Below are 20,810 nucleotides of genomic sequence, written 5' to 3' on the forward strand. Positions count from 1 at the left end.
AGTCTGCAGAAGAGAAGAATGAATGGGGATTTTGATAGCTGCTTTCAACTGCCTGAAAGGGGGTTCCAAAGAGGATGGCTCTAGAATGTTCTCAGTGGTACTAGATGATAAAACAAGGAGTAATGGTCTCAAGTTGCAGTGGGGGGAGGTTTAGGTTGGATATTAGGAAAAACTTTTTCACTAGGAGGATGGTGAAGCACTAGAATGGTTTACCTAGGGAGGTGGTGGAATCTCCTTTCTTAGAGGTTTTTAAGGTCAGGCTTGACAAAGCCCTGGCTGGGATGATTTAGTTGGGGATTAGGTCCTGCTTTGAGCAGGGGGTTGGACTAGATGACCTCCTGAGGTACCTTCCAACACTGATATTCTGTGATAATTAAAGGCAGTTCCTTTAAGAGTTTAAAATCTAAGGCTATAATCCATGTGGGTAAAAATCAATAGGGATCCATGCAGGTTACTTGGATTGTAAACTGTCTGGGCAAGGACCCATCTTTTTGTTCATAGAATTATAGAATCGTAGAATATCAGGGTTGGAATATCAGGTTGTTCTGCATGTATAGCACCTACCTTGAGAATTATGATATGTTCCACACAGTTTGCTATCCTTTTCACAATGTATCCAAATATCACTTTGATTTTCTAACTGCTTCTGTACTCTGGAGAAACATCTTCATGGAGCTATATCAGAATGACTCCGGAGCTACTATGCCACTACGATAACCACTATCTTTGCTGAAACACCAGGGATTGAACAACGGTCCCTTAAAGCTAAAAGCACAAGCTGCTATAGCTTAGCTGAAGAACCAAAACTTTATACCTATGGTCTTTAACAACTCTCATCCTCTGCAGATTGGCACAGAGCAGGACCTCTAACACACATACAGCAGTGGGTTACCCCACCACCACTTGAAAATCCATGTGATATCTACACACAAGTTTTATCATCATCTTTTGAACCGGAATATATTGGCAAAAACACTGAGGAGTCCTTGTGGCACCTTAGAGACTAACAAATTTATTTGGGCATAAGCTTTGATGGGCTAAAACCCACTTAATCAGATACATATATTGGGTTAGTACTGGAGGCAGGATGCTGTGAACTGCTGTAATCGGCTCTGGTAAATCCTTTGTTTTCAAGACCATTGACCACACCTGGTGGAAATGAGAGAACTCTAGGGTAAGGATTGACCAAAGCCGTGGTGCAAAATTCATTGACTGGGCATTATGAAAAATAGCAAAAGTCATAGGGGAGTTGAGGATACCGCAGTCCCACTTCACTTCTGACAAACAGTATGCCCCGATTTCTCTCCTAGCTGCTGAATCCTCCTTCTTTCATTTATTTCTTTTGTTAAAACTAGATTGCAAGTTGTTTAGGGCAGGGACTGTGTCTTCAGGTGTATTTGTGCCAATATGCAGAGGTGATGTGATGGGTGTGCACACATTGCATGGAGCAGCAAGGGGGTGCACAGGTAGATTAGTGTTGTGGAGAGGCTGTCTGGCGTGTGCACATGCTGTGAAATGGCAGCATGGGGCTGAAAAGGTGGATGTGCAAGAACTGCAGTGAAGCAGCATGATAGATATGTGGGCAAGTGTTGTGTGGAGGTCTGGATGCTGCAGGGATTGGGTATATGTGGATGGAGAGCATCATATAGACATTTAGGACATTTAGGGAGGCAGCCTGGGATCTGTGGGTGGACACCATGGGGAAGTCATGGAGTGGGCACAGGCTGGTGCTGTGGGAAGGTATGGACACCTCAGAGGGGCTGCATGAGGTGGCATTATGGAGAAAACAGTATGGGGAGCATGGGGGGGCATTATGAGGTGGAAGGGGGTATGGGTGAATGTTGCTAAGAGGTTTGGGTGCTGTGGGTAGGCAGCATGGTGGATTGTGCACCATATCACACCAGTGAGATGGGCTGTGGGCGCCATGGAGATGGAGCCTGAGGGCAAGAGATTTGGCTCTACAGCAGGGGTGGGCACACTACGGCCCGCAAGCTGGATCCGGCCCCTCAGGGAGCCTGCCCTGGCGCCGATGCGTGCCGCTGCCACCCCAGAGCCGCTTGAGGTAAGTGGGGCTGGACCCTGAATCCCTCCTGTACCCTGACCCCCAACTCCCTGCCCGCACCTTGCACCCCAGTTCCCTGCCCTGAGCCTCCTTGTACATCCCACACTCCTCCTGCACCCTGCCCTTAGCTCCCTGCTGCATCCTGGACCCCTCATGCACCCCAACCCTCTACACTGAGCCACAGCCATACCCTGCACCCCTGCCCTGAACCTCCTTCCCTGAGCCCTCTTATACACCCCACACCTCTCCTCTGCCCCAATCCCTTGCCCTGAGCCCCTTCCCGCACACTGCACCCCCTCCTACACCCCACACTCCAACTCCCTACCCTGCATACTAGTTCCTCACTCAGATGTGGCCCTTGGCCCAAAAAGTTTGCTCATCCCTGCTCTACAGGAAGGTAGCACGTGAAGGGTATGGGTAGGCAGTACATCATAGATTATTAGAGTTGGAAGGGACCTCAGGAAATCATCTAGTATAACCCCCTGCTCAAAGCAGAACCAATCCCCAAACAGCCCCTTCAAGGATTGAACTCACAACCCTAGGTTTAAGCAGGCCAATACTCAAACCACTAAGCTACCCCTTCCTCTTGACCTATTGCACCAGTATTATAGGTGAGTAGCATGGTGCACAGGCTTGTACTCCAGGTCTCCCAAGGCAACAAAAGTCCAGCTTGATGTTCTTTGTAAATGTTGGTGAGTGCTGCACTCTGTTGTACCAGTGCTATGGGTCCATGGGAGTGGGTTGGCAGGGGGAGAGTATACACTGCCCTGATGGGGACACATGAGTGGCAGGCTGGAAGAGGAGGCAGGAGCGCTCTCCTCTGAGAAGACTATGAGGTGGATGCTGCCCCCTGTTGCACTGGTCCTACAGAAGGCAGGCACACAGGTTGGGGTCAGGGGCAGTGCAGGGAGGTAGTCTTTGAGGGGTGCATATGCTTGGCAGGTGCTGTTGCAGCAGTGGGACAGCAGGATGCCCATCCTATGTGGCTCCAGGTGATAGGCCCCTGGGTAATTTAGTAGGAGCCAGATGGGAGGGATTAATTTGCATGTTTATTTACATACAATTGCATCCTTTCCTCCCACAGCCAGAAGCCCCTTGGCAACTCAGACTCAGTTCGGGTCTTTCCGGCAGCGCTCGCGTCTTTACGGGAGCGGCGGAGAGGGGCGAGCCCGTGCGCGGTGACGCAAAGCGCAGGCCCCGCCCCCGCCCCGCCCCCATGGTCCCTGGAAAAGAGAAGAGAAAAAAAAACTTTTTTTTTTAATTGAGGAATCAACAGCCGCCATCTTGTCGCGGAGCCGGAGCGCGGCGCGGGCGGGAGCGGGGCCGGGCCAGGGCACGGGGCCGCCCGCCAGGCACGGACAGCCGCACGGAGCGCGCGGAGGGGCAGACGGGCTCGGCCAGCGGGGCAGGGCCAGCCGGGGGCGAGCCAGGCGCCGCCGCCGGGACGGGAGCGGGCCGCGCGGCCGCCGCGCTGCGCTCATTTTTTCTTGTCGGCGTGGCGGCTGCTCCTGGGCGGGCGGGGCGGAGGGGCCGAGCGAGGGCCTGGCGCGGGGCCGGGCGAGTCCCCCGCTGAGGGAGGGGACGGGGCGAGAGGAGCGGGTGGGGGGCGCTATGCTCCCTGAGTGGACTGACTGAGCCGCCATCGGAGCCTCCTCGCTCGGCAGGGAGGGAGCGGCGGGAGGAGCGAGCAGCGGGAGGGGGCGCTGGGCTCTCTCCCCACCCCGCCCCGAGCCCTCCGCTCTGCGGCCTGGCCAGTCGGCCGCCCGGCCCGGGCATGGGGCAGCGGGCCGCCTGCCGGCCGAGCACTGAGCGGCGCTGTTGCTCGGCCGAGTTTTCCTGGGCGCTCCGCGCGGAGTCTCAGCTGGCGGCTGCCCGAGGCCGGGAGCGCAGAATCCGGGTGGCCCCGGCGGGCGGCGCGGAGCTGGAGCTGTGACCGCCGAGCCGGTTACCATGGCGGAGAACTTACTGGACGGGCCGCCCAACCCGAAGCGAGCCAAGCTCAACTCGCCGGGCTTCTCCGCCAGCGACAGCACAGGTGAGAGCCGGGGGCAGAGGGGGGCAGGTGGGTCGGTAGCCCAGCGCTGGAGCTCGCAGCTCCAGTTCCTCGGAACCGGGCAGGGGGCGACTTCATGGGGGTCGCTTATACACCAGAGCCGCCGGCTCCTGGGGGTGCGCGAGGGCATTCCCCAGGTGCAGACCCTGCTACGAGATCGGGAGAAACGTGCTTCCCCGCGGAACCGGCCGGGTGACTCGCACTTAGCGGGGTCCCCGCCCCCCTGCCAGCTGACAGAGCCGACAGGGCAAGAGCGGAGGCTGCCCTGCCGGAGAGCCACAGCCTGCAGCTGACTCCCGGGGCTCTTCCAGCTGAGCTCCGTGGTCCCTGGGTCGGACCCTGTGTGTAACTTCAGCCCGTAACCATAGATCTATAAACAGCGAGGGGCTCTAGGGCGTAGTAAGAGCTGACTGAAGCGAGGGGGGTTGTTCCAGCCTCACCTTGCGCTGGTTTGTGCCTGAGAAACAAGTATAAGTTAACGATAGAGCCAACCAGAACTTCAGAATTTCTTTGTTTTTCTCGGACTGAGGCAACATCTTCAACGGCTTTGTTGGTTTCTCAGGTAAACGGGTATTCAGACAGATTTATTCCTGCATAGCATGTGCATGTATAACTTCGTCAAAACCGCATAGTTACTCAGTGTGATGGAATAGCTCCTGTCTGTTCAGAAATGCGGTATAAACATGTGGGAATAAGTGTGAAGTGCTTCAGAGAAGTAGGTGTTTTTTGTTCACAGTAACTGCTTTCAAAAGTTTTGGCTTTGGACAGTAGCGTTTTGTTTTGTTTTCGACAGCATATGATGTCGTTTTTAAACACACTGGGGCAGAGTATTTTATGGGCTGTCAAATTTCCTCCCTTAAAATATAATTCTGTACAGTACACATGCATTTCTTTTGTGTGTGCCTCCAGTTTCATCCTTCAATGTGTTATCATGACCCTGTTCTTAACTAAAAAGTGGGTTTAATAAGTGATCGACTCTGCTCTGAGCAATTTTCCTTAAAAAAAAAAAAAAAAAAAAAAAGTGCATATCTTCTTAAGCATTTCACCTGTGTGGTACATTATCTTGTATATATGAAAACCCCCCACTAGTTTTGTAATGTTTACACATTAATGTGTAAATTTGACAGCAGGTTGTCTTTCAGCCGCCTTTACCGTTTTCTCTGAGCCTTTCACATAACAGGTGGGGAGCAGAAGAACACTTGAAAAAGAAAATGTACAAAAATTGGCTGAAGAACTCTATGTCAGGTGTAGTACTTAGCCATTTTAAGTCTTTTTTTTGGAACTGACAAGAGTTGACAGTGAATGACAGTACACATTGCTGTGAAATGCACCATGTAAACTAAAAAAATTGAAATAACTTTTTCTAAGCTTTCAGTCACAATCTTTCAGTTATAACAATAATAGATAAAATATTTGAAGCTGAATTTTGAAGGTGATAATTTTGGATGTTTTAATTTTAAAGAGAAACTATGTGCCAATTTTGCAAACTTACTTATGCATGTGGGTAGGCTCTGAACGAAATCACTCCGGTAGATGAAGTTAAGCATGTGCAAAAGTGTTTGTGGAGTTGGGCCTTGGTCAATGGAAAAATGATAGTGACAGAGCAAGTACTACATGTCTGACAAATAGGAATATCTTAGTAGGCACAATGTCTGAAATAACTTTTAAAGATAAAAATTAAGATTAAAAAGGTTGCAGGTAGCATTGGTTTTGTTGTTGATCTTTAAGTATCTTGAAAGTGCTTTTTCCAATTGAATGTTTTTATATGTATTGCCACTGTTAGGGTTCTTATGTAAAACATTACTCAAAACTCTGAACTTCAAGTGGGATCTTCTTGCCTGTTGGTTTAATAATAAAGTTGTGTTGCAACTGTGAAAGTTGCCTTTGGCCAGTTGCTCTGATTGATAGGTTTGAGTGATGTGCCCTCAAAAGCAGCAGGCTGTATATTTTGCTACTGAATGACAAATAAAGCCCTAGTCCTGGAAATGCTTACAAACATGCTTAATTTTTACTCTTGTGAGTAGTCCCAATGCAGGTTTAGACTAAATATTTAATGAAAATATCATTATTTATAGCTAAATTCTTCCTTGTTTCTCTTTCACATGCTGCTTTCTGTGGCAGTTAGTAGATTTAAGCAGCCCGTTTTTCTTGAAATTAGAATATGTAGAATTTTGGTTCTTTCCATTTATTCTAGGGTGCTGTAAGAACTGTTTGAGGCAAATCTTCCTTAGTGTATTGGAGTAATGTTTGTGTGATTGAAGTTAGAAATGTTGTGAACTTTTTTGTTAATGTCATAGTTCTATAAATTTTAAAATTACACTTTGATTTAGCATTTTATTGACAGTAGAATGTCAAGGTATATTGATAGAATTAATACAGTGTATATGGCATAAGTCAGTATATTAGTTGGATTACTAAGGTGCTTGTGTTCTTACAACAGCAACACAGTACACTAATCAAAGCTAGTTACTGGGAATACAGCTAGCTGCCCACTAATTGCCAAGTTTCATCCGTATAACTAAGCTAATGAGTAAAATATCCTCAGGAAAGGGTTTTCATTTATCTACTTAACCAGGAGGAAGGATCAGTGCGTTTTTGTTTCTGTTTAATTATTTCTTTCTTAAATACTAAGTGACTTTCTTGTTGCACAATTTTAAGCCTTTAATTCTCGTTTCATCTTGTATTTCATAACACCTAAGTTGCAACCTCTTTATAAAAATATTTAATGTAAAAAGTAGGTTTATGGTAACTTGGTTATTGCAGTCTGTTAATTTTAATCTTTGAGGGCCATAATCATTTAGTATGTTGTCAGTATTCACATTTTGGCATGATGTACAGTAAACCATCCAGATTTTTAAATTAACATCTCTGGAGCCAATGCATGCTGTGTGAGCACTGATGATATATCAATTTAAAGATGTAGCAAAATGGGCATTCCTTAAGATGCCTAAAAGCACCAATATAATGCGGCTGCTGTGATTTTTTTTTTTTAATTACTGTATACTATGGTCCAAACAAGGGAATGCATCTGTATTTGTTAAATGCCTTGCAGACTTCTAGTGCAGTAGAAATATACTATTTTCAAGAACTAACAATTACAGTTGTTCAGTTTGTTTTATTTTATAATCTTTAAAATTTTAAATGTTTATAAAATAAAACACTCACATGATTTAGGGAAGTTAGGATGGCTCAAGTGAGTTAATAAGTTGCAGTTTCAACGTTGAATTGCCTGGTTTTTTAGAACTTCAGATTATGTACTGATTGATTAAGAATTGTCTGTTTCTTAAACATCCAAACAAGTAGTTGTGACAATTAATGAAGTTTTGTGACTGTCCAGTGTATAAATTTTAAACATAAATATTTTAGTATGTTTCAAATTATTTAAAATAGAAAAAATTGACCTTGTTATGAATGAATTTGCATAATTTTAAATTTATTAGCTGTATTTCCTACTCATTTTTTAACTAAAACACTTTTAAGAAGTGAAACTATACATGTATACACATTTTACTTAGATCTTTTTTTCTGCACTGTACCCAAGTTTAAAAGAAGTTAGTTTGATAAAAATCATCCAGCTTTTAAGGCCCTGGAATCTTTAAGATAATACCTTCTATTTAAATTAAACCAGGCTATGGGAGTAAATATTCATATACCTAACTGTGAAGTGGTTTAAACCTATCTCCTTTTTATGCCATGTGAACATTTGTGTGTGTATGTATGCTTTAAAAGCATTAACTGTTATGTACAGCTAATAAAATTTGCTTCTATGAAACTTATTGCCTGTATGATCAAATGTGCAAACACAAAAGGTCACTTGTACAAGACTTTTTCTTGGATTTACATTCATATACAGTCTCAACAGTTCACACATTTGAATTCTGCTGAGAAAAAATTATGAAATAAATAAATGCTTCGGGGGGGGGTACAGCTGAAGAGCAAATGCTTTATATTATGTTTTTTAAATTGTTCTATAGAATGTATTACATTCATTTGCAGCACATTGCATTCCATTATCCTGAAAACTTTTTCCATGGCACTTAAAGCATAAAATAAAGCTCAATCTTTTGCAGGTATATTGGTTCTTAAGGCTGGCCAGGTATATGTATAGTGGTGGGGAGCAGGGGGGAGAATCATGAAAGGAGACATATTTAAGTGGGTTGAGCTGACCGGTTTTTTTTTCTTGTTTTTTTTTAAAATGATTTTATCACGTCAAAAAGTTTCTTCCCTGCGGACCTATAGAACTCAATGCCATAAGATATAATTCAGACGAAGAGCTCAGTAGCATTCAAAAATGGATTATGTTTGGATGAGAACGCCCAGAATTACACTAGATAGGATAAAAATATATAAATAAGATAAAAACTTATGCGTTGGAATATAAGAAAAACATACTAACAGCGTGATGTTCAGAAGAGAAATCCCACTTGGTATCTTATTCCAAATTATCCATTATGGGGTTTCTTGCACTGGTCCTGTAAAGTATATGATGAATAACCCGCGTCAGAGATAGGATACTAAATGGATTACAGGTCTGATCTTGCATGGAAATTCATATGGAAGGTATTCTGTGCTTTGCATTGTTAATTTGGAATTCATTTTAAAATTGTATTTTGAATTCTAATTGTACATGTGCCCAGAAGTTTATCAATGGGTGCATTTTTTATGGCTTTATAAATTTCAGGATAAATTCTGCCTTGTGCTGTGCTGTGGAACAGGCACATTACCCATGTGTAATTCTCTGCAGAACATAGACAGGAATCTAGGGCAGGGGTTCTCAAACTGGGGGTCGTGAGGTTATTCCATGGGGGGTCACAAGCTGTCAGCCTTCACCCCAAACCCCGCTTTGCCTCCAGTATTTATAATAGTGTTAAATACATAAAAAAGTGTTTTAAATTTGGGGGGGGGAGGGTTGCACTCAGAAGCTTGCTATGTGAAAGGGGTCACCAGTAAAAACATTTGAGACCCACTGATCTAGGGGTTGTGCTTGAGGAGGCACACTTTGCTGCACCTTTGAGGTCTCCTGCTATCTGTTAGGGTAATTCTTGAAGTTTTCTTTGTAGAAGTGATTCAGTTTCTATTCCTGCTGTAGTTTCCCGTCTTGGTCATAACCCTGTGTCTATACCATCACAGTTATTTCCACAGCAATCAATGTGATGTATCAAACAGAATGTTATGACTTCAGATGAAGAATAAATGGTCAGAAGAGATGAACTGTTAAACAATGATCTTGTTTTCATGCAAATGTCTCTAATAAAATGTGAAGAAAGATGCATAAGAAAATCTTGCTACATAAGCAGAATTTTGTTTTTATGGAACATCAGCAGAAGAAGTTCAGATTATGGCCCTGTACAGTGAAACAACTGGGACAGCTTAGGAATCTGACTTATTCTTCTTTACTTGGTTTACACTTTCAATTTGAAAAACTTCTGTTAATTCATGCAGGTTACAAGCATCATAGACTGTGCAAAAACTGTGTAGCAACCAGAAGAGAACTGGCTTCAGAGTGTCAAATATCAGAGGGGTAACCGTGTTAGTCTGGATCTGTAAAAGTGGCAAAGAGTTCTGTGGCACCTTACAGACTAACAAACATATTGGAGCAGTCGACGAAGTGGGTATTGACCCACAAAAGCTCATGCTCCAGTACATTTGTTAGTCTATAAGGTGCCACAGAACTCTTTGCCGTTGGTTTCAGAGCGGTAGTCGTGTTAGTTTGTATCAGCAAAAGCAATGAGGAGTCCTTGTGGCACCTTAGAGACTAACACATTCGTTAGTCTCTAAGGTGCCACAAAGACGACTCCTTGTTTTTGCAGAAGAGAACTGTCATCTTGATTATAAACTCTGAACCAGATGTAATTAATACAATCTGTCAGTACTCCACTTCACTTCATCTTGCATTTACCTTCTCCTTTGACACACAAGAGAAAAATAAGTTCCTACTCCAAAATTTAAACCGCTTGGTAAATACAATGTACACTTCTAGTGCAATAACTTTTCAGTATTCGTATAATAAAATAACAGGTGTATAAGCATAGTATCAAGTATGACCTGGTGAGAATTTCCAGAGTAAGTCTGATACAGTAACTCCTCACTTAACGTTGTAGTTATGTTCCTGAAAAATGCAACTTTAAGTGAAACGATGTTAAGTGGATCCAATTTCCCCATAGGAACTAATGTAAATGGAAGGTGGCGTTTAGGTTCCAGGGAAATGTTTTTTTGCCAGACAAAAGTCATTATATGCAGTTTAATACAGGTATTTAACAGCCTGGCAGCCCCCCATCAGCTCCTCTACGCCCCACCCCCCAGCGCCTCCCACTCGTCGGCGAACCCCACGGATCAGTGCCTTCCCCCTGCTCCCCCCGCCTCCTGCCCGGGGCAATCGGCTGTCTTGTGGTATTCAGGAGGCTGCGAGAAGGAGTGAAGATGCGGCGCTGGGGGGCGGGAATGGCATAGGGGAGCTGCCAGCTGTGAACAAAGCAGGTGCCCAAATGACATTATAGGGGAGCAGTGCACATCTTTAAACTGCCATGTTCTGTAATGGAGCAGGGACGTAACATCGAAAGAACATTAAACAAGAGGACGTTAAGTGGGGAGTTACTATACGGCAAAATGAACTGTTGTGTCAGAGAGGTGAAAGGCCTACATCATGCCCACCAATCACATAGGTAGAGATAATATAGTTTTTATCTGTTAAAAGCATATTTGGGTAACATTTTGGGGCACCAGTCTTCTCTTGTGCAATGAGAAGGAAGTTGAAGCATCGTAGGTCAGGATACATTTTTCTGCCATATATAAGCAGGCATCTCACTATTTCAGGAGTTACCCTTATTCATAATGATAAATTGGGGTGTGTTCACTTTCTCTTTGTGTAATTTCTGCTTTTGTATACTCTTATGGAATAAAGCCATGAGTTAATACAAAACTAGGATCTTGTAAATACTGAATTTGAATCTATTCTGTAGTAGCAACAGTCCCTCCCCCCAATTTCAGAGATACAGTTCAAAGATGTACAGAATCTTTGTATGGTTATACAGGATAAGAGCCAATGAGGGGTTGACCATCTTGATGGTGCTGACTAGCCTCAACTCACTGAAGTCAATGAGACTTAAGACTACTTGGCTTCTTGCAGGCTCAGGACCATAGTGCTTTACACAGGATTGACTGTCATTCTGGTATGATGATGTTGATACTTTTATGCAGCACATTGAAAGTTAAAGGTTTTTTTACAGTAAAGTGTATAAAATCACTGTTTCCAAATGTGGGCATGTGATCTCTTCCTTATGTATATTTGGTATATGCTTCAGTGCTGTATGCTTTTGCACAAGCTCTCAAAGCGAAATGGCCAAGCAAAGAAAAATGTGCCCTTCAGGGATTTAGAATTTAACATGAAAATACAACATATGAGGCCACATTTATACAGCCTAAAGGAGCAGTAAAGAACATAAGTTTTGTTTCATTGTTAATTTTTACAGTGTGTCATGGGTTTTCTGGTTTATAATGTTGCTTAAAATTATCCTTTATAGTAGGTTACGGTAACAATGATTAAATTACATCTAAATATGTGTATTGTATATCTACTTTAAGAAGACAGTTTGTCGGAGAGACTTTCAGAATATAATGTGTATATATACGGGTATAGTTTCATTAAATTGATGTATCCTTTTATATGAAGGAATGTAAACCCCACTTTTTCTTGAATGGAAATAAATGCTTTAGGAGCTTTTGTGATTCAAAGGGAGATAAGAGCAGGTAGACTTTTTACCCCTTTAATATTGCCAGTTGCTGAAAAAATAATTTGAAGCTAATTTAAAAACACAATAAACAGTAACTATTGTGTTACATGTCTGATGTTTAACAGTAATTCTACAGTTATGCAGCACTACAAATATTTGCCTGGCAAGAGAATTTTCTCCCCTTGAGTTAGTATCTGCTCATTCTTCAGAGGTGGATTGTGTCTTCTTCACTACACTATGGCCATGGCTACACTTACAGCTGTACAGCGCTGGGAGTTACGGCTGTCTTCGTACAGCTGTGTAGGGAAAGCGCTTGCAGTGTGGCCACGCTGACAGCTCCCAGTGCTGCAGTGTGGCCACATTTGCAGTGCTGTTGGGAGTGGTGCATTGTGGGCAGCTATCCCACAGAGCACCTCGTCCCATTTTGGCGCTGTGGGTTGTGAGAAGGGGATGGAAGGGTGCGGGTCATTCCGCTTCCTATCGCAACGCCCCGTGGTGCATCGCTTCACATCCGAGCAGTCACAGTTTTTCCGTCCACGTTTGGCACCATTGTGAGTCTCCCAACGGTTTCTGTGCAGCGGGATTTCTGTGGGAAATGGAGCCTGAGCTGCTGAGGACTTTGCTGATGACTGTCGCCAGCACATCACGTTTGGCAGTTGAGCTATTCCTTCAGCTCCAAAGTGACAGTGAGGAGTCCGACGATGATATCGCGTCGCCTGATGCATGTGACACTAAATTGCTTGTGGCATTCACGGAAATGCTCAGCACCGTGGAACGCCGCTTTTGGCTCGGAAACAAGCACTGAGTGGTGGGATAACGTCAGGAAGTTGGATGACGAGGCAGTGGTGCAGAACTTTTGGATGAGAAAAGCCACTTTCATGGGAGCTGTGTGCTGAGCTCTGGCCTCACCCTGCATGCGCAAGGAACAGATTGGAGCGGCCTGCAGTGGATGAAGCGGGTGGCTATGAATCTAGAAGCTGGCAACTCAGACAGCTACCGATCGGTGCAACAGTTTTGGAGTGGGAAAGTTCGCGTTGGAATTGTGTTATGCCGAAGTCTGCAGGGCCATAATCGCTCCGCTGCTAGAAGAACTGATTGGCTATGGGGAACGTGCACGCAGACATTTGGATGGTTTGCACAAATGGTTCCTACACTGTGGAGCGAGATAGATGGAGTCTGTCATGGTAGCAATGGCCGACCTTGCTTAGCGTCCAAAAGATGGGGTAGCAGGATGCATTCCTCTAAGGTCAGTTACAGCTTAGTTCTGTAGCTCTGCCCAGCTCAGGAATTCCAGTGCTGGTACTATCTCTGGTCCCAGACCTGCCAAGGAACCAAGACCAGACCTACTGATCTTACCAAGGAAAGTAAACCCTTTCCCCACTGTTACCGTCTCGTCCAGGCTTCCCCTCTCCTGGGTTACTCTGGAAGATCACTGTGATTCAAATTTGATTTATAAACAGGAGAATGCAACCTTCTTCCTCTCTCTTTGTCTCCCCCTCAGACTCTCCTAGAGAGACAGTAATCTGACACAGAGAGAAATTAACCTTTCTCTCGCCTTCTCCTTCTCCCACAATTCCCTTGAGATCGACGCATCCCTGGGGTCTCACATCAGATATAAAAAACAATCAGGTTCTTAACAAGACTTTTATTAAAGAGAGAACAAATTATCTTTTTAAATTTAAGATGAATTAGGTACAGGGTCTTCAGCTATAGACAACTGGGAATACTTCCGCAGCTACGTTCCCAAAAAGTAGAGAATTAAGATCCTTTCAGCAAATAAAATTTGAACTTCTTCCAGCATACACAATTAAACTCTCTTCGCCAAATGCAATTTGCAGAATAAGAAAAACAAATATAAGCTAAGCTTGCATTATCTACCTAGTAGACTAAAGCGATATTTTGAACTGATAGAGCCTGTATTTTGAGAGTAATTGGGAGAATAGGTTGCTACATCTGTCTGCTCATGACCAGAGAGACAAACACGCAAAAACTAACCACAGAACAAAAACTTCCCTCCTCAGAATTTTGAAAGTATCCTGTCCCCTAATTGGTTCTCTGCGTTATGTGAAGCGGCTTACTGAACTTGTTAAACCTTTTACAGTCAAAAGAGAGATAATACTTTCTGTTCTATTACATCCTAAACATCTGTTTATGACAGATGCATTTCTATTAGCACAACCATAATTGCATCCGAGGTAAATTATCAGAAGAGGGTATTTCTCTATGGTTCTTAGGCTTATGGATCAACGTGGGGTTCATAATGACTTTAACACAGGCTGGTCGCCGGGTGCTCAGAGGATTCAGGGGGCCTGGGGCAAGCCATTTCGGGGGCCCTTCATAAAAAATTGCAATACTATATTTGTGGGGCCCCTGTGGGGCCTAGCAAATTGCCCCACTTGCTCCTCCAGGGAGACCTGGGAAAATAAACATATCCATCTCAGCAAAGAACCAGTTTGAGAAACTTCTTTACAGGTTCATGGTTTTCAGCATTATAGTGGCTAAAAGGTCACGAAGTATTGAAAGGTTGACAAATATTTTCATCAAAACTTTTTTGGATCGAAAACTAGGGCGTTTTTAAAAAGTCCGAAAACTCATGGACAATGATCTGCTTTGCAACAAATTGATTGTGGTTTTTGTTTTTTTAATTGAAAAGCTGAATTATCTCAAAACCTGAACATGGTTTGATGGTTCAGAATGTGTGGCCAAATTTTTGCTGCTTGCTATGTTTGATTGTTTTAAAAAAAAGCATAAAAAATTCTGCTTAAAAACATCCAAAGTTTTGAAACCTCAGCTTGTGACAAATGCTCTAGCTCCGTCAGAGATTTTTCCAGGTTTCTGATACACTTGCTGGCTCTTGATCATATCATAATTTGGCTTTGTTTAGTTTAGAACATAAGAATAGCTATATTGGGTCAAGACAAAGTCCATCCAGCAGTATCGTGTCTACTGGACAATGGCAAAGGCCAGTGCCCGAGGAGTGAACTAACAGGTAATAGATCAAGTGATCTCTCTCCTGCCATCCACATTACATTCTGACAAACAGAGGCTAAGGACAACATTCCTTACCATCTGGCTAATAGCCGTTAATGGACTTAACCTCCATCATTTAATCTGTTCCTAGAGACTGGATCCATGGGGTCCTCAAAATACTTGGAGATGGTTACTGTGGGTTTGTCCTTAGCATAGCTTTTTGCACATTCATCCACAACGTGAGATTTAGGCTTGTTTCAGAATCTGGATGAAGCGATGTGTGTGGGAATAACGAAATGCCAAATACACATGCATGTGACTTGATCACCGGTGCTAACATTAAATAACAGGGGTTTCTCAAAGTGAGGTTGGACCCCGTCAGGGGGTCATGAGGTTTATACTGGGGGTCGGAGCGTCAGCCTTCCACTTCAAACGCGATTTGGCCTCAGCATTTTATAATAGTGTTAATATATAAAAAAGTGTTTTCAATTTATAAGGAGAGGGGTCGCACTCAGATGTTTGGCTGTGTGAAAGGGGTCACCAGGACAAGTTTGTGAACATGGGAAAATTAAATCTCTGAAGCTCAGGGATGCAGGTGGGGGCTCACAATTGAGGGTTGGGAAGGATATTGCTCTTCTCATGTGATCTTCTCCAGTGGCTAATTTTAAAATGAAGTAACCTCTCCCTGACATGAATCTCTTATAGCACTGAAATTAAATATGACTATAATTTGGCATTTGAGAAGTGGAAGGGATGGTAGCTACTGAAAAACCTAACGCTTGGCCTCTTCTGCAAGCTAAACTGCTGAATTGAGCTTTAGGGCAGGAAGCTGTGCCTCCAAACAGCTGGCCCTGCCCCTATCTGACCCCACCCACTTCTGCCTTCCCGCTGCCTCCTCGATCCCCACATCCTGCTCTTGCCATCGTCCTTTAGAAACCACCCAACCACCCGGGACCGCACGTCCTGCTGCCTGGCTTTAATCACTCCCATCCGCCACTGAGTCTGAAACCCGAATGCCCAATCCAACCCCGTACTTCTAACCGACTCCCAAGCTCTGCCCCGTCCTGACTGGCTGAAGACATGTCAAGCTTCCTATGCAGATTGAACCTTAGCGTTCATAAACTGAGAAGCTAGCAACCCTAAGCTTAATACAGCTTAGGATCTGATATCGCTGCATAGCAAGTGAAATTTCCTGGGCTTGGGCTCCCTCTCCATGGTCTCCACTTCTCGGGGGACTCACGCAAGACTCAGAAGCATGAATCTTCAAAGGGAAAATAAACATTCCCATCACTCTTGCCACTCGAATTCCTCTCTGGGTAACTGAGAGTTACTGAAGCAACTCTTTAATCACAATACAAGAAGATGTCTCCTCTTCAAAAGAGACAACCCAAAGACGAAGGAACAGAAAGATCTAATCTGCTCTTCCCTTAGCTTCTTCGCCTGCGCCTAGGAGAGTTTAAACGAGAGAGTGTTTCCTCCACCCTTGTCTTTTCTTTCTCAGATCAATTTCCTGGTGGTCAACTGAAAAAAAAAACTCAACAGTCTAAAAAGCAAAGTTTTATCAAAAAAAAGAAAGAAATAGAATAACAGTTTCTGTAATACTAGATGTAAGTACAGGGTTTTCACCTTATAGATAATGATAAACATAGAAAGGGATAAACAGGCTTATCCAAAAACAATACATTTAAAGTACTTATTCGCCAATACAATAAAACTCCACACAGATACACAGATGCAATACAGCAAAACACTAACTTTTGCTAGCCTTTTGTGTTACAACTGGGAACAGAAGATAGAAGGACTGGAAATAGATCTTCATTAGCTGAGAGAGACCGAACAGAAAAGACCAAGACAAGAACGCACAATTCCATCCCTTGCCGCTTTGAAAATCCTGTTCCTGATTGGTCTCCTTGCCAGGTTGTTTGGTTCCTCTGTTAACATTTACGGTAAAAGAACATTAACCCTTAGTATCTGTTGTATGACAACTCCTGCCCGTCACTAGAGCTCAGTGCGCCCCGAACAGTGGCAGGTCTCCTGCTGCCTGAGCTCCTTCCGTCAGCGGCGCTCGCAGTCGCCCTGACCACGCGCTTGAGCGGGGCGGAGCTCAGGAGGCGGGATGCGCTGCAGCGCGTGCGGAGAGCGCGCTTTGTTGCGCTGATGGCTCAGGAAGGGGCGGAATGTGGGAGCTAGTCGTTCTCATTTGGGGGCCCTTGCGGAGCCCGGGCTGGGCAATTGCCACATTTGGCCCCACCCTCTGGTGGCCTGGGGCGGCTGGATAGAGGTGAGATGCAACGCATCTTTCGGAACAGTGGCCTTTTTTTTCCCAGACCGGAAGATCAGTAAGGAAGTTCGGAAATGCGCATTGTTATCTTGGAGAGTGCTTTCCGTTAATGCCTTGGCTCATGAAACCGTATACAGGGAAGCTTGACAGGAGCAAGGACCGGTTCAACTACAGGCTGAGTCGGTGCAGAATGACTGTGGAGTGAGCTTTTGGCCGTTTAAAAGGGCGCTGGAGATCTCTGTATGGGAAGCTAGACTTGGGGGAAAGCAGCATCGCTGCAGTTATATCCATGTGCTGTACCCTCCATAATATTTGTGAAGGGAAGGGTGAAACATTGTCGGGAATGGACCTCCAAGGTTTTAACGCCTGGAGGCTGAATTTGCACAGCCAGAGAGCAGGGCTACTAGAGAGGCCCAGGACAGGGCTGCAAGGATTAGGGATGCCTTGAGGGAGGAGTTTGAGGCTGAAAACCAACAGTAACGTTTGGTGCCTTGCATGGAAGTGAAGCGCAGTGGTTACAATAGTAGGAATCTGTTTTTCCTAAAATGATTTGCAGTGCATGTTTCTTTCCTGGGCTATGGTATCTTTCACTCTTTGCAGTAATAAAGACTTTTTTCAAAGACAAGAATTCGTTTATTGAAAAGAAAATAACTTTCTTGACAGACACACAACATTTTGGGAACCTAAAATGGCAGGGGGGTGGGGTGGTGAACTGTACAGTCACAGGTTTGAATATGTCCTGTCTGGAGTGCTGTGCAATGACTGCTGCACTTCAGGATGAAAATACTGCATGGTGATGGGGGTTGAGTGCAGAGGGTAAGGGTCGTAGTTCTCAGGGCTGGTTCGTGAACGTACAGGTGTTTGGAGCAGGTGGTGATGGTAAGAACCTGGATGCTGGGGAAGGGGGTTTGGAGCTGACATTGGGGCACAAGGGAAAGAGCTTTGGGATGGGGGAGGGAGGGCCGGCATGGTAGTGCTCTGTCTGCATGGCTACGAGTGACTGGATACAGTCCGTTTGGCGCGCCAGGATGCTTATCAGCTGCTTTGTGCTTTTCTTCTTAGCCGCTGCGTTTCTCTGGTGGAGCTTGCTTTCCCTTTGCCCCCAGTCTTGCAGTTTTTTACTCTCTCTGGCAGAGTGATCCATAGCTGCTTTAAGCATGTCGTCTTTGCTTTTTCGCTGCTTCTTCCTGAGGTTTTGTAGCCTCTGCCCAGTGGATGATACGGGCAGTCCGGTAGTCAAGGACACTGTTCGAAAGACAAAAATGGCAACAGTTGAACAATGCAGCCTGTGTCCTGTTTTATAATCTCACCCAGACAGTTATTCCCACACAGTGAAGGAGTTTACAGTCTTCACTTTAGCATACTTTTCCCATACCAAACAGAGCACACCTAACCCACAGGAGGCAGGAAATGGTGAGTAAGGGGGAATGATTGCTTCAGGGATGTGCAGGGTTTTCTGTGCGTTAGGAAAGCAAAATGCTGCAGGGGGCACCTACACTGAACACTCTCCCAACATTTTCCACAGGAGTTAATCCTGGAAGATATCTCGCTGCTGCGGGTCACCTGGGAAGAGCGGGAGGGTCTTCTACAGCAATGCGGATTCCGCCCTGGCCCCTATGCAGCTTGCCTGTGTGCAGCAATGGTCTCCCCACCCCTCGTGGCACAGTGGCGTGGACGCGTTAGCCTGACTGGGACAAGGACCACAGTGGCTCTCCCTACAAACTTGCGCAAGCACGTTGCCCACGCTCTGGCTGAAACTTTTGAAGAGATTACCGAGGCTGATTACTGCGACGTGATAGACCACATTAGTGGGCTATTTGACATCTAGGCATGCATGCATGCATGCAGCCCTAACCCCCCCCATCTCTCCCGAAACATTTGCATCCTGAAACTAAAAGCTGCTTACCGAGAACCTGCTCCTCTGCTTGTCCTTCACCAACTAGTTCCAGCTGCTGCGACTGGTTACCTTCCTCCTGGCTTGAGAAGAGCTCCTGGCTGCATGCCTGCTGGGACTCCAAGGTGTGTACCCTCACTCTCGGTTTCCTCCCCACCCTCCCCCCCTGCTCTGAAGTGTCCATCGTGATCGTCGGATTGGCAGTGCGGTCATCCCCAAGTATCGCGTCCAGCTCCTTGTAAAAACGGCAGGTTGTGGGGACAACACCTGAGCGGCAGTTTCCCTCGTGGGCTTTGCAGTAGGCACTCCGCAGCTCCTTTACTTTAACCCTGCACTGCACTGCGTCCCGGTCATGGCCCCTTTCCAGCATGGCCCTTGAGATCTGCCCATAGGTATCGTAATTCCTACAGCTGGAGCGCAGCTGTGACTGCACAGCTTCCTCACCCCAAACACGGATGAGGTCCAGCAACTCGCCATTGCTCCATGCTGGGGCTCGTTTGGCGTGTGGAGGCATGGTCACCTGGAAAGATTCACTGATTGATTGCACTCCACATCTGGCTGAGCAAACAGGAAGGGGATTTTTAAAATTCCCGGAGCATTTAAAGGGCGGGTCACCTGAGGCCAGGGCAGTAGAGTGCGAACTGATTAGCAGAGTGGCTGAACAGGCATTATGGGATACCTCCGAATGCCTCGGAGGCCAATTACAGCGCTTTTGGTGGCCACACTTGCGGAGCAGAGCTGCATCACCAGCGCTGCAATCCTTATACCCCAAGCAGAGCAGGAGTACAGCCAGCGCTGCAATCAGGGAGATGCAGCGCTGTATGTGCCTTGCAAGTGTGAACGGTGAGTAAGTTGCAGCGCTGGTGGTGGGTTTACAGCGCTGCAACTCTCCAGTGTAGCCACGGCCAAAGTGGAGGCTGCAGAGCTGTCAGTTTATGGAGGCTAAACCAAAAGGACTCGCCTGTTGACTTTTTGTCCCATATGGTTTGTGCATTTCATGCTCCTTTCAGTAAGAGTCAGCTTTTAATTTTAAGCATTCTTTTATCACAATTCCACCTTTTTAGAGGAACAGAATCAACTTAAATTTTATCTGTGAAAATGTTTTACCTGCTGTTACAAGCAAGGCTGAAAAAATGCGTTCATTGTGTCACTTGTGGTGAGACAGGAAGCTTTCCTAGGTGAGTGATAAATTTTGAAATTTCATTTTAAAACCCTGAAATTTCTAGTCTTTATGGTTGTAAAGATAATCTTACATTAAGTTTTTATGTTTGGAACTAATAGTGTGTCTTCCTGGTCAGTGGACAGATAGCTTCAGTGCCCTTGCTGCTATTCAGAGCTTTTGCAAGCTACAGCAAATAAAAAATCGGACATGTTTTTTGGCTGTAGCTTTTCGGAATCCAGCGGGCAGCTTGATGTGACAAAAATCACATCAGTTTTGCTGCTGCTTTTGAAATACGAGCAATAGCAGAGGGAGGATCTGGAATTACTCACTGGACCAGAGGGACTGAGAGGATCTGAGTGGTGAAGGTACCCCTCTAGCAGCAGCCAGAGAAGGGATGGAGCTGTGGAGAATGCACATCACTCAGCAGCAGGAGGCTCTTTGGTGTCAGAGGGAAGCAGAGCAAGTGTGCTGCCTTTACCTTTCAGCTGTTATATAAAGTTTTTGTGGAATCCAGTTGACACCTAACCAGAGGTTGATTTGAAAGATTACTCCCTACTCCAATGATGAGTCTATGGCAAGCATCTTGATAGGAATTCCACTGCTATCTTCCTTCTGGCAGCTCAAGGTAGGGGAAGGTTGGTTTCTCACCTGGGTGTTC

At 45.2% G+C, this 20,810-nt stretch overlaps 1 protein-coding gene across 3 annotated transcripts in view; it reads left to right on the forward strand.

The window, feature by feature from the left end:
* The first annotated feature begins 3,892 nt into the window (after nt 1-3,892).
* Nucleotides 3,893-20,810, forward strand: part of CREBBP (CREB binding lysine acetyltransferase) — a 203,366-nt gene continuing 186,448 nt past the window's right edge. For 2 of the 3 annotated variants that reach the window (XM_032781631.2, XM_032781632.2), the window contains exon 1: nt 3,893-4,097. In XM_032781631.2, the coding sequence (XP_032637522.1) occupies nt 4,013-4,097 (85 nt within the window). In that variant the 5' untranslated portion in view covers nt 3,893-4,012. The remainder of the gene's footprint in view (nt 4,098-20,810) is intronic. The other variant, XM_032781629.2, reaches the window with a different exon arrangement.

The sequence above is a fragment of the Chelonoidis abingdonii genome, chromosome 9 (genome assembly GCF_003597395.2).
Source record: "Chelonoidis abingdonii isolate Lonesome George chromosome 9, CheloAbing_2.0, whole genome shotgun sequence".
Lineage (NCBI taxonomy): Eukaryota > Metazoa > Chordata > Testudines > Testudinidae > Chelonoidis > Chelonoidis abingdonii.